The sequence below is a fragment of the Mirounga angustirostris genome, unplaced genomic scaffold (assembly GCF_029215605.1).
Source record: "Mirounga angustirostris isolate CCGP_5_RB_7025 unplaced genomic scaffold, mMirAng1.0.hap1 SCAF_6, whole genome shotgun sequence".
NCBI lineage: Eukaryota > Metazoa > Chordata > Mammalia > Carnivora > Phocidae > Mirounga > Mirounga angustirostris.
Window position 1 is genome coordinate 87,293,267 of NW_026991714.1, and position 14,016 is coordinate 87,307,282.

General features: G+C 40.2%; 1 protein-coding gene across 1 annotated transcript in view; it reads left to right on the forward strand.

Moving 5' to 3' along the window:
- The window catches only part of NUP133 (nucleoporin 133), a 70,711-nt gene that overhangs the window by 36,373 nt on the left and 20,322 nt on the right, over positions 1–14,016 (forward strand). Inside the window, exons 14-19 of the mRNA XM_045877862.3 lie at positions 4–98; positions 5,719–5,943; positions 9,885–10,007; positions 10,567–10,666; positions 11,351–11,602; positions 12,204–12,337. Coding sequence (XP_045733818.2) covers positions 4–98; positions 5,719–5,943; positions 9,885–10,007; positions 10,567–10,666; positions 11,351–11,602; positions 12,204–12,337 — 929 coding nt within the window. The remainder of the gene's footprint in view (positions 1–3; positions 99–5,718; positions 5,944–9,884; positions 10,008–10,566; positions 10,667–11,350; positions 11,603–12,203; positions 12,338–14,016) is intronic.

The following is a 14,016-nucleotide window of genomic DNA, read 5'->3' on the forward strand; positions in this document are numbered from 1 at the left end:
CAGAAGCTCCTGGGTTTAGCAATACATCACTGATTATTCTTCACCAGCTAGAAGACAAGATGAAAGCCCATTCTTTCCTTATGGACTTTGTTCACCAAGTAAGCATCCCAGTTGCTATGAACAGGGATGGCCAGGACACCTGGCTTTACTGTGTCTTTTGTCAGCTCTCTCCAGGATAATGGGAGATCCTTTCTTATTCTGAGGTGTTTTGTGGGGTCGGACCTGACTAGTGTTTTCCATTTTCTTTGCTGACTTCAAAGTAAATAAGTCCAGGGCTGGTGGGGGAGAGGGAGCTATTCAAGTATAAAAGCTGCACAGAAAACAGGCTAAAAAGAAGAAAAACAGTGTATTTCCACAGAAATGTTTCAACTTTCTTTTAACATTCTTTGATACCTGTGTGCTTTTAAGTAAACTTAGGTTTTCATGAATTGCCTTTGTATTATTGAAAAGATAGTGAAGAATATTAAGGCGATAACAGATTTTGATATATGGGTTTATAATTTTGAAGTGCCATTAGAATTGATTCCTTATTTAAAGTTTGTGGTTTTTTGTTTTGTTTTGTTTTTAATGGAGTATCCTCATTTATATTGGGCCTAAAATTAGAATATGGTTTTACTGCTAGACAGAATTGTTACACAGTATCACCCATCTCTGCCTTGTTGATCAGTAGTGGCTCCCGGGCATATTATATATCCAAATGAATGCATTTAATCCCACTTTTGCTTACTTTTTCCAAAATCAGTAATGCCTTCATGTTAAAGAGATTCTGATGCTGTCTAATAGAACTTACTGTGGTGATGGGAATGTTCTATATCTGTGTTACTCAGTAGCCACTAGTCACAGGCGGCTGCTGAGCACTTAAAATGTGGTTGGTACAACTGAGGAATTATATTTGTTCTTAATTTATTTTGATTAACTTAAATTTAAATTATCACTTTGGTGGATAGTGGCTACCTTATTGGACAGTGCAATTCTAGATGATTCCAGAAACACCTTGATTGTTCTTAATTCCACATTCTGCTTCAGTTGTAATGTATGGTTTGGCTCCTGTCTACTTTTATTGTCTTGGCAAGGGCACTCCAATCATTCAAGTCTCTCTCCTTTTTTTTAAGTGGTTTAGATAGACTACAAATTAATGGGGGGAAAAACACAACATTTTCTTCTAATGTAATTGTTCATTTAGTCAAGTGTATCAGGTAACTATTAATACCTAACAAACCACCCCAAAATGTGGATTAAAACATTTCTTTCGGGTACCTGGGTGGTTTTTCTGTGGATTTCAGCTGGGACCACTCCTTGAACTGCATTTAGGATAGGCTGAGCTGGAAGGTCCGCAAGCTTCTCTTGCCTGACATTTGATGTCAGGCCGTCAGCTGGGCCACATGGTTCTTCTCCTCCACTTAGTCTCTAATCTTCCTTTAGGCTGAACTGGCTTCCTGTGGTCTCAGGGCAGCCCTCCATGGGGATGAACTTAGAAGCTGTAGTCTTCCTCAGGTCTTACGTTAGATGTCACAAAATGTGACTTCCACCAAACAAAGTGACATTGGTCAAAGCAAGTCACCAGCCCAGCCCAGATGAAAAGGATTGAGAGATGGATTCTACCTCTTGATGGGAGGAGTGCCAAAGTCATGTTGCAGGAGGATGTGCATACTGGGATGGAAGGAGTTCATGCCTTAATATGCCACCCAAGCACACACTAATTTATCAGAGGGTTGAGAGAGCCGTGGAGCAGGAGCAGTTGTCGTATATCTTGGCACAGCCTCCCCAGGCTTCAGAAACCCTGCTGGAGTCATTCAGCTCTTAGAGGCAGTGTCCATTGCAAGGTAATATCTAGCTGGATCTAAAAATCCCATTCTGGCTATACATTTATGTTTGAGTTACCTTTAATATTTTAGAGCATATTATTAATTGTTAATTATTATTAATGTAAATAATTGTATAACCAGATACTTGTATCTAAAGAAATACTTTTTTTTTTTAAGATTTTATTTATTTATTTGTCAGAGAGAGAGAGAGAGCACGAGCAGGGGGAGGGGCAGAAGGAGAGGCAGGCTCCCCGCTGAGCAGGGAGCCTGATGTGGGACTCGATCCCAGGACCCCGGGATCATGACCTGAGCCGAAGGCAGAGGCTTAACAGCTGAGCCACCCAGGCACCCCTAAGCAAATACTTCTGAATATGACGCTCTCCTCAAGCCAGACTCTGTGCCAATGAGGCCATATCTCGTGCTAAAGGGGATGAGAATTAATATCCAGGCCTCAGGACAGTCCCTTTGCCTCCGGTTTTCTGGCACTGAGGGAAGCATATGTCCTCACACGTAGTGCGGAGAGGCTTAGAGGCAGGGTGTTACTGTGCTTCTCTTTGTCATGGGGCCTGAGCGATGTTCATGGGTAGACATCACTTCACTGGCAGTGCAGCCGCGCTGAGGCAAGCAGAATTCCCTCATGTAAAAACTACATTTTCAATATTTGTGAGGGAACCAGGAAGAGAATCCAAATCAGAAAAGACAATGCAACTCTTATTTTAAAAGAACCAGGTGAACAGGGTGAATGAATAAACTAAGACAGATTGATCCAGCAACCTATTCCATGGTCTTAAAAATAATGAGGAAAAAAAAAGTGTATCTAAATGTGTTGTGAAAAAATAAGATGCTATCAAAACAAGGTACAAAACAATATATATAGTGTGACCCCTTTGTGTTAAAAAAAAGTCTCCTAGCATTATGAATGCCACAAAAGCATATAAAGATCGCAGGGAAATTTAACTGCACCTCCACTAGGGAATGGGCTGGGGACTTTTACCTCTCTGTACTATTAAGTTTTCTAACCATGTGCAAGCCAGGCTCTCCGCTTTCGCCATGGACAGTGTGGTGCAGAGATTTCCAGAATGGTGACCTACCACAATCTTGGTCACTTCTCCCTTTATCTTGTGTTCTGTGAAGGAAAAGCAGGAGGACTCTTTCAGACTGCTCTAGCTAGGTAGCCTGCATTGTAGCTCTCAGAGTCATGAAAGGTTGTAACTAATATCCCAAAACAGGCAGCTAGCACTGGGAAAGCCCATGTGGTTTTTCCCACGATTTTCCAAGGTTCTTCGTTTCTAGGGTGTTGCTTTATTATCAAAGGAATTAAGAGAGCAGATCTTGCACTTGAGCAGGTAAGCATCACACCTGTCTTTTCAAAGGTAGCAGGTACATTGAGCTTTAGGAGTGTCACAGAGGTCTAGAACCCTCTATTCGAGGACTGTTTAAACACTGAGCGGATGCCCCCTCTGCACCCCCATGCCAGCTTAGTCAGGGTTGGCTGGGAGCTTAGTGCCTGAGTCACTCCTGCAGGCTGCTAGGCATAGACCTTCAAATCCTGCCTTCTTGCACATCCCAGTTGAGTCTTCCCCTTCACAGAAGCCTCTTTGATACCCCTAACTCACTGATGGTTGCTGTTTTACAGAGTAGAATTCATCAGGTTTAAGTTCTCCTGCTCTAACTACAGACTGACAAATGGATCATGAGTTTACACCCTCACTGCATACAGGGCCCCTTGGGGTCTGGCTTGAGGAACGACTTTAAAGGGACCAGTGTGAGTGAAATAATGCCAGGAATCTGACAGGGTTCCAGTTCTCTTTGCAACATGGGGAATCAAAGGTGGCAAACCAAGTACAACTGAGGGTTCTGGTGTCCACATTATGCCAAGCAAGCCCTGCACTGTTGATTGAGCCTCAGGGGGAGTAGCGTGCCTTTGTTAAATGTTTTGTATTGTTCTCTTTCATGGGTCAGAGCTTCACACCCTCTTTCCTGGCTTTGGTATTCATTTGGGATGGTAGATGATGTTCCTGAGAGCCTTGAGGTCTGACCTACAGTATTATCCTTCATTCTGGCCCCAGTTTATCAGACCCACTCTCTTTTGGTTGTATTCTCTGAAGGAAGGGTTCATGTGTGCTGTCCTCTTAGTCCATAGTCTTTATATATAATTTCTGTAGATTCTCAGAAGTCAGGGTGCAGCTTTTCTTTGAGCAGTTTCATGAGTGAATTCAGCAGCAAAGTGGCAAGAAATGGTTCTCCAGCCAAGAGAGGTCATGTTCATCCTCTTATTGTCCAGATTCTCTGCTCACAGTGGTAGTCAGTGAGAGGTGCTGCTGGGTGTGGCACCCTGGGCACACAGCATTTTCATGTCAGGTCACAGTGTAGAAACCATCTTCTCGGGTGCCTGGGTGGCTCAGTCGGTTAAGCGTCTCTCTTTGTTCAGGTCAGGATCTCAGGGTCCTGGGATCGAGCCCCACATCAGGCTCTCTGCTCAGCGGAGAAGCCCGCTTCTCTCTCTCTCTCCCTCTGCTCCTCCCCCTGCTTGTGCTCTCTCTCTGTCTCTGTCAGATAAATAAAATCTTCAAAAAAGAAAAGAAAAGAACAGTCTTCTCTCATTAAAAAAAATGAAAGAGCATTTTTCCACAGAGAAAAAGGGAAAAGACCCACGAATGTCATCTTTTATTTTTTGTTTTCAGTTGGCTGATATTGCAGTTTTTGTTCTTTTTTTTTTTTTTTTAAGATTTTATTTATTTTTTCGACAGAGAGACACAGCAAGAGAGGGAACACAAGCAGGGGGAATGGGAGAGAGAGAAGCAGGCTCCCCGCAGAGCAGGGAGCCCGATGCGGGGCTTGATCCCAGGACCCCAGGATCATGACCTGAGCCGAAGGCAGACGCCTAACGACTGAGCCACCCAGGCGCCCCACAGTTTTTGTTCTTGACACGCGTGTGTGAACCACACTTCCAAGACACAAGTTGTTTTGGCTTTTCACTGTAATTACCTCTTATTTCTCCATGATTCTGATGATTGTTGTATGGGAAGCAGCCTTCTCCTGGGGCTTCCTATTTACACACTATAGGGCTATCTTTATACTTTAAAAAAGAAGAAGAAAGAAGACTGTCACTAACCTCATGGGGGATTTGCAGAAAACCATTTTAGCCCATTTAGCAAAAGGTAGATTCCTTATTATTTTCTTAAGCTCATTGTAATAAAAGAAATTAATTCAGAAAAAAAAAAGTTTTCTAACCATGTGTGTTTTTCACCCATGTCAGTAGGACTTCTCTGGGGATTTGGGGCATTGTTTATTTTGTTTACTATGTACTTTATTTAAAATAAACCTCAACATACAAAAATCAAGTCACTCAGTAATAAAGTGTAGAAGAGTATTCAGTATTTACATGTGTCTCTTGGCTTCTTCCTAGTTGGGTGTTAACACTATCAGATGAGAAAGCTAAGAAGAACTCCCAGAGTAACACATCAGAAATGGGCATCAGGCACAGGTAGTAGTGCAGAGGATTAAAGACTCTCCTACCCTTCCCATGACTTTAAGGTTCTGGAAATTAATCGCTAAAGATGGAGACTGCTGAGTGTCTAGTTCACAAAGATCTAGAATCTTGGGGAGTTAGGTAGAAAAGAGCAATTTTACGCTTTTGATAACCATAAATAATGAGAAATAAGATAGAGTAGTGGAATGACCCTAATCTCAGAAGAGGAACATCTATACTTTGTTATAGGTGCTAGTGGCTCTGGTTGAAGTTGTGTGTGTGTGTAAAATGGTGGAAGGGAGAAGATAGCTGAGGAACTTTCTTGGGGACACCTAAGGCCAACAGCTCTGTACCCATTGTGCTTCTGGTGGGGATAAGCCTGCATTATTTCGTGTGTTACTGTAAATGTTTCCTAAGAACATGTGTTTGTATTTTCCCCAGGTTGGCTTATTTGGACGTCTTGGCACTTTTGCAGTAAGAGGGATGCCCATGGCAACTCGACTGTTGCTCTGTGAGCATGCAGAAAAGTTATCAGCCGCCATTGTTCTCAAGAACTACCACTCCAGGCTCTCGGACCTGCTGAACACAGCAATAATGATTGCTTTAAACAAGAGGGACTGTGAAATCCCATCCAACCTGACTCCAGCAGATGTCTTTTTTAGAGAAGTAAGAGGAGTTCTTCTGCCTTTAATGTGGCTTCGTAGAGCTATGCCATTTGCTGATCATGCCTCGAACAGGGAAAAGATTGAGCACAAAAAAAATCTCATTGAAATTTTAAATAGGACTCCATGTTTATTTAGCACATTCCCTGTAAGTTAGAGCTTGCAAAATTGACGGAGTCTTCTCTACTGGCTGCTGGATGTTTTCTTTTTGCCTCTCCGAACCCACTCTTGACGCTGCCCCCTCTGGAGGGCGTCTCGTCAGTGGGTTCCTTTGTCCTCCTGTTGTCTTTGATAACGGTGACGCAGTATCAGGCCGGGAGTGGTTATCTGTTATTGTTTGTTCTATCAGTTATTCCCCCAGCCTCGTTCCTTCCCTGCTTCCACTGCAGTTTGCAGGGCCTTCTGTCAGAGACTGAGGCTTCTCGCTGGCTGCTCTCCCATGTTTCCAGTACTGCTTCCGCCCAGTGCCCCGTCACGCCCGGCCTTCGTAGTGGCTCCCCTCTTGCTGGCCCTGGATGCTGCACCTTCCTCTGTAGATCCCCTGGCCCCTGCCAGCACCACCACAAACGGGCCCTTCACTAAACTCTGCTCACTACCTGCTAGGATCCTACTATCTACCTTGCTTTTAAAATCAGATTTATTTTCCAAGGGAAAGAAAAACCTGCTGTAAACATCAGAGGAAGAAAAGATTAAGATGCTGGCCAGCTGGTGGCAGCTGACTATTGTGATAATAGCATACAGCTCTTGTTCTTGTGCAACTTCTTACAACCTCATGCAGGGGCAGGGGAGACTTTACTCCCTCCCTATAATTGTTTTTTACACATGGGGAACTTTTAACTCTATTTGGTCAGTTTCATTTTTATTTCCTTCCTACCACAGTCTAGCTATAATCTAGCATCTAACAGGCTATGCCAAGAAGTCCTTTTTTCTTCTTAATACAGTTGACCCTTGAACAACATGCCAATCCCCTTGCACAGTGGAAAATCTGTGTATAACTTCTGACTCTCCAAAAACATAACTACTGGGGCGCCTGGATGGCTCGGTTGTTAAGCGTCTGCCTTCGGCTTGGGTCATGATCCCAGGGTCCTGGGATCGAGCCCCGCATTGGGCTCCCCACTCTGCGGGAAGCCTGCTTCTCCCTCTCCTGCTCCCCCTGCTTGTGTTCCCTCTCTCACTCTCTCTGTCAAATAAATAAAATCTTTAAAAAAAAAAAAACTACTAGTAGCTTACTGTTGACCAGAAGCCTTACCAATTGTTAAATCAATACACATTTTGTATGTTATATACAGTATTACATACTGTATTCTTATAATAAAGTAAAGGAAATGTTAAAATTTACATAAGGAAGAGAAAATAAATTCACAGTACTGTACTGTATCGAAAAAAATACGTGCATCAGTGGGCCCATGCAGTTTAAACCTGTGTTGTTTAAGGGCCAGCTATGTTTCATGTACTGTAACCTAAAAATAATTTAAGACCCTGAACTATGTTCAGGTTTTCTGTTGAATCCATAAATGTATTTAGTTCTAAGAATGCCTGTTCTTATATATTTGGGTTAGTTTTTTGTCTAAGGATGTAAGGCAAAGCACTTTTTTGTTTTATTTTGTTGTTGTTGTTTTTTAAATCTAGGAAATATCCCCAAAATCTGAATGAAAGAAAGAAAAACAGTTTACCTCAAATTCCGTGATCTAACCAATCTGAAAGGAATCTGTGCAAAGCCCTCACTCCCCCACCTCCAGCCAAGCTTACAGACAAAACTCACAGGTGTCTGCACTTGGCCCTAACTCTTTGTTGTATAAGAAGGGGAGGAGAGTGATGGTGTCAGAAATAGAAGTGGGCAAAGAAGGGCTAATAGAGGAGAAGGTCACCTACATATTGGATAAGAGCACTATTTGGGAGGGAGAGGTTATCTCATGCCAGAGCTTGTCTGAAGTAGTGAGGGCTATCCCTAAAACCCTGCAGGAGAACTGTCCAAGTTAACTGTTGGGAGTGTCAGGTGTTGGGGTCAGTCCAGGGAAAGGTGAAAAGGTCCTGGGATTCTGGGGAGGTGGGAATAGTAGGGAATGCATCCTTAAGGTCTAAGACAGTGAAGTACATGGTGGAGGGTGGAATAGTGGGGAGAAGGGTGTATGGATTGGGGACGATGGGGTGGATAGGGAAGACTGCTTCATTGATAATTCTGAGATCCTGAGCAAGTCTATAAGAACCGTCTGGCTTTTTGACTGGAAGGATTAGAGTACCGTAAGGAGAGTTAGTAGGTTTATTTGAGGAAAGGAATTTGGAAATGAGGGTTGTAAGTCTCTCAGGGCCTCAGGTTTGAGAGGCTATTGGGGTTTGAAGGGGAAAAGGTAGGATCCTTAAGGTGTATAGATTCCTTTCACAATCACACTGTTGTAACTTTTGTGTTCTTTTTTGGTCTTTGTTCATACATAATTTTACATGGCAAAGCAAATTTTTTTAAAAAGTTACTAACAAATTATTTGAAAGAATTGAGTAAGAGTCTGATTCCTTTTTCTGCATTTGGATCCAAGTGGAAAGCATACTAGTTAATTCAGTATACCTGCATTTTCCAGTTAACTGGGAAAAAAAAAAAAAAAAAAGAAGGATCTGGAAATTATCAGTTGGATACATAATTTATGAGTAGTACCTTAGGAATATGATAGAACAAAACCAAAAATGTGATTGGTTCTTCAAAAGAACGCTCCATATGGAAAATGGTAATGTTTAAGACTATTTACATCACCATTTATCTTAATTCCTCATGACGTTTACTGGTCTTAAGTTTCCTTTGGGTTGTAGTTCTGAATCTTAGGGTTCCATAGAGTTAACTGCTTAAGGGATAGACTGTTGGGTCAGCATAAATAGTATTTGAAACCACTGAGTATGTAACTTTCTCGTGGTGAAGGTGTTTAGCAATTTATTTGACATTTTATTTGCTTTATATATATATATATTTTTTTTTTTTAAGATTTTATCTATATGTCAGAAAGAGAGATCACAAACAGGAGGAGCGGGAGAGGGAGAAGCAGGCTCCCTGCTGAGCAAGGAGCCCGACGTGGGACTTGATCCCAGGACCCTAGGATCATGACCTGAGCTGAAGGCAGATGCTTAACCTGAGCCACCCAGGCATCCCTGCTTTTATATTTCCTGCTTTTTTATGTCATACATGCTTTCTTACCATTTTCACATTAGCGATATTAAGAAATTCTTACATTTAATCTTGCAAATTAAATGAGCCAAAAGTCTCTTGCTGGGGCTATTAGGATGCCTTTGACTAACACCTGAAATAGAAAAGGAATAACAGGGTTTAAAAGATGATTTTGTTTGGGCCATATTTTGCATATGCATATGTCTTGTTCCTTCAACTAGCTTATAAGCATAAGGGCAGCAAACCTCATTTCTGTTATTTCTTTGCATGCCCAATTATATGCAAACTCTAAATGTATTAAGTAAATATCCACTTAATAAAGGGGGGAAAGTTTAACCATGGGCTGAAACCGGAAACAGGTGTTTCAGTGCTTAAAGAATATTTTTGCCTCATTACCTTCATGTGTTAATAATGACAAAAAAATTAGAAAAGAACAGAAGTTATATACATTTGACTCTTGAACAATGCGGGGGGTTAAGGGTGCTGACCCCCCAAGCAGTCAGAGTGTTTTAAAAAATCATAAAGAAGAGAAAATAAATTTACTGTATCTATCAAAAAACATCCACGTGTAAGTGGATGCATGCGGTTCAAACCTTGTTGCTCAAGGATTCCTTGAACAATATTTTCTCTTTCTACTTCCTTTTAAATTTATTTTCACCATCAGCTGTTTTATTCTGGCTAATGAGCTGAGGGTATTCCTTGATGAGAAAAGCCCCTTGAGTAGATTCTGGGCAGTTGTAATTATTACCATCACCATAATTTTTGTTTTAAGTATTGCCTTCTCTGTACTTCCCCAGGTGTCCCAGGTAGACACCGTCTGTGAGTGCTTACTAGAGCATGAGGAGCAGGTCTTAAAGGATACATCATTGGAATCTGTTGAATGGGCTGAGGTGGTCATCAATGTGAACAGTATTCTCAAGGTACAAAATTACAGTGAAGATTTCAGCAAATCAAAGACCAGAGTGTGGATAGAAGAGAAAGTGGTTTCCATATTCCTATTCTGTATCGCCAGTAATTTATAAGTGTTTAGCATTTAATTCCAAAAATTTAGAAAAATGCCATTTTATTAATCAGCCAAACATTTTGAATGTTTGCCTTGTGCATATTAAGTGTCTATGATCCTGAGTTCTGTTTGGTAAAATAAACCTTTTATTTGGAGAAGGATATATATATATATCATTACAAATGTATTAATGTTATACTAACTAAATAAATCACTCAAATGCTTACTGTTTATATTACTGATTAAAATGTTCCATTTAATCTTAGCTAATGGTCTTTATAGCAATGGTTTCCCTACTCTGGTTACTATAGTTTTCCAAAATTGAAATTAAATTTCAATGCAGAAAGAACCAAAAAGTAATTTTGCAGACCTGTGCCGAGTATTTTTTAGTATTAATAGACTTTGGTGTTTGAAATTACCTTTAAAAATACTGGGATTCATCGCTTTCTGCATATGCTATCACATTGTTTTTCTAGGACATGGTACAAGCTGCTAGTCATTATCGACAAAATAGAAACTCCTTATATAGAAGAGAAGAACCACTAGAACAGGAACCTGAATATGTTCCTTGGACAGGTGAGATTGCAAGCACTGAGCCCAAATATACTGATTTATTATTAGCAGTCATTCAAAGTACATTCCTGATGACGCATTTTTGGAAGCTGTATTACTCCATTAGTGTAGATTTATAAGTGAAATGAAAAATAAGTGCTATCTCCAGAATGAGCAATTCTTGTGAAAATTGCTTTATTCCCTTGAATAATTTATAGATCTCTCTATAATGTATTTCACTAGTACTTATTATGTGTCCACTAGATTTTATTTACTTATTTATTTTTTAAGTAATCGCTACCCCCAACGAGGGGCTTGAACTTATGACCCCAGGATCAAGAGTCGCATGCTCTAGTGACTGAGCCAGCCAGGCGCTCCATGTCTACTAGATTTTAGGGCATATAGTTATTCAAAGAAGGAGGTCCTGGCTCTGGAGGTGTTGACTATATTTAATGTTGATTTAATACAAAAAAGTAAGTGGAGCAGCATTAAAGGGATTTAGAAGGAAAAAGGATCATGTTTACCTGGCTTTGTTGAGGAAGTCTCCCATATAGAAGATGGGATTTGAGCAGGACAGAGAGGTATCAGCTGAAACCCTATTTGATTTATTTTTCCAGCAGCAGTGAGGTGATAGTATTTAGGCAGTTGGTCTTTCCCTTAGCAAGTATAGAACCCTTACTTACCGTATTACTTTGTGTGATTTCACAGCAACAAGTGGTCCTTCAGGCATCCGAACAGTAATAGAACGCCAGCATGGAATTGTCCTGAAAGTGGTTTATCCTCAAGCAGACAGCAACCTCCGAAACATTCTGACAGAGCAGCTGGTAGCACTGATTGATTGCTTCCTGGATGGTTATGTTTCCCAGCTGAAGTCTCTGGACCGATCTGGTGATCAAGAAAGATATAGCAGTCTGGAAATGGAATACCTACAGAAAAGATCAGATCTCTTATCTCCACTTCGTAAGTGCATGGTATTTAGCCAGGGCCATGGGTCTTTAAATTTGCAGAACGGATGAAGGAGTCAAATCATTAATGCAGCGTATTCAGTGTACTACTATCATTCATCCAACCATAACCAAGAACTTAAAGCATATATGTACAGCTTTCTGTGTTCATTTGTTCAACCTTGTTTTCAAAACTTCCCAGGTACAAGTACCATGCTGAGGAGGATTTGAAAAGGTAAATTAGCAACAGATGGAGACTGCCCTCCAAGAGCTTGTCATCTGAGACCTTTACATGAATAACTAGTCTGCCCAGTAGAGCATGATGAAGGCTGTTCAGCAAAGGACATGTTCTTTTCATAGTTAGGATGAGGAGGAGGGGTTGTACACATGGGAAGGGAATAGCTTCATAGGTAGGCAGGAACAAAAAGGATTAAATTTGCCTCTTTAATGAATTTATGTGGATTATGAAACTAAATGCCAGTAACTGGAAGGATTTCTCTTCCATTATTTTTAGAGTATGGTATGAGTTAAAGGTAAAATTTCATGTAATATTTTTTATCACGTATTAAGTTTTCACTGACAGGATTTTTTTTTTCCATCTGTTCTCATTTTTACAGTCACACTAGGCCAGTACCCGTGGGCTGCTTCATTAGCAGAAAAGTACTGTGACTTTGATATCTTAGTACAGATGTGTGAGCAGACTGACAACCAGACCAGACTCCAGCGCTACATGACCCAATTTGCCGATCAGGTAGGTAATGAACGCTGGGGACGTAGGCAGTAGATCCTGTAGTAGGTTTTACCATTTTAAATCTTACTTGGGTTTTTAGGAAGATGATATACAATCTTTTTGCAGTTAACTTAGATACTAATTTGTGCATTGTTTCTTTGTAAATTGGCAGACATTTCCAAATATTATTGAAAGATTCTTTGACCTTTGAAGAATGTGTTAAAACTTTAATTTCTATTCTGATATTTCCAGTTATAATTAAAAGTAAATAGACGAATATAGGGAGAGTTTTAAAACTTTGAAAAAAGATCTTGGGAGCACAGGATGCTGCAGCTTTTGGAGAGCTCAGCTTTCCTCGGTTGACATCATGCTTATTTTTTTTTAAAAGTTCTCATTATGACACTCTCTAGATGAATTATAGTTGCTTCTTAAAGCCACTTTATTCAGTCAGTTGATCTTCATGTAAAAACTGATTTTTTTCCTACTATAAAAGTGACATTGTATAAAATTCAGAAAACCTTTAAACCAGAAAATTTTAAAAGTCACTCACAATTTCACCACCCAGAGAGAACCCTTTTTATCATTTGGTTTATATTGTTCTAGTCTTTTCACTGTATAATATTACAAACATGTTTTGCCAGTTGCTGATTTCCCTTAATATATCACAAATATTTGTCCTTATCATTAAGTATTTCACAATAATGTTTTTGATGCTGTTATGGTATATTGTGAACTTGGTGTAACTTACCATATTTGACCAGGGCCTGATTGTTGGACACGGCTTATTTAGTATTTCACAATAGTGCTTAAGTAAATATTTTTGTGCCCATCATGATTTTTATCCTTTTTGTGGATTCTAGCCCTTTGTCAACATTTTCCATCCATTTTAGCATTCTTTTATTTTCTTTAATATGTTTAGTAATTATTTAAAAATCCTTCTGTGATACCTCCAAAATCTGATCATTCTCCAGTCTGGTTCTGTTGTCTACTTACTAGTCCTATTTTTCTGCTTTTTATGTCTTGTACTTTTTTGTTTTATTTTGGATATTGTGTATAAAGGAACCTTAAAGGTGGAAATGAATGCTATTTTTCTCTGGGGAGGCAGATAGGGTGAGAGGCAGGTCACTTGATTCATCAAGAATAGAGGTGGGCCAAGGCTTGGTTGTGGCTTTTGTTATATTCATTTCATTTCTGGTTTCGAAGTCTTGTGGGATTGGTATGTTCGTTGAAGAATTCCTTCTTTAGTGGAAACATCTCTTACATACTGTGTGACTGTAGGACATTTTAGTCTTCCTTTCCACCCTAGGCTTCCATACGTAACCCCAGCATTCAGCAGACGTCTGATGGGAAAAACCAGCTAGGCATTGAGGGCCTCTCTAGATTCCTATTTATCATGCCAGTCTGCATGGCCTTCTGGCACAGAATTCAATCCTTGAGAATCTTTCGTTCTGCACTGTTACATAGAACTTTCTGTGACACTGGAGATCTTACTCATATATTCTATGATAGGACATAGGGCCATTGAGCACTTGAAATGTGAGTGTGACTGAGGAGCTGAATTTTAAAATTTTAACTAAGTTTAAACAGCTACATGTAGCTAATGGCTACCATACCACACCACGCACATCTAAAGTTTACATGATCTTGAGCAAGATCCCCTTTCTGAATCTGAATTCCTCATTTATTAAATGAGATGACTA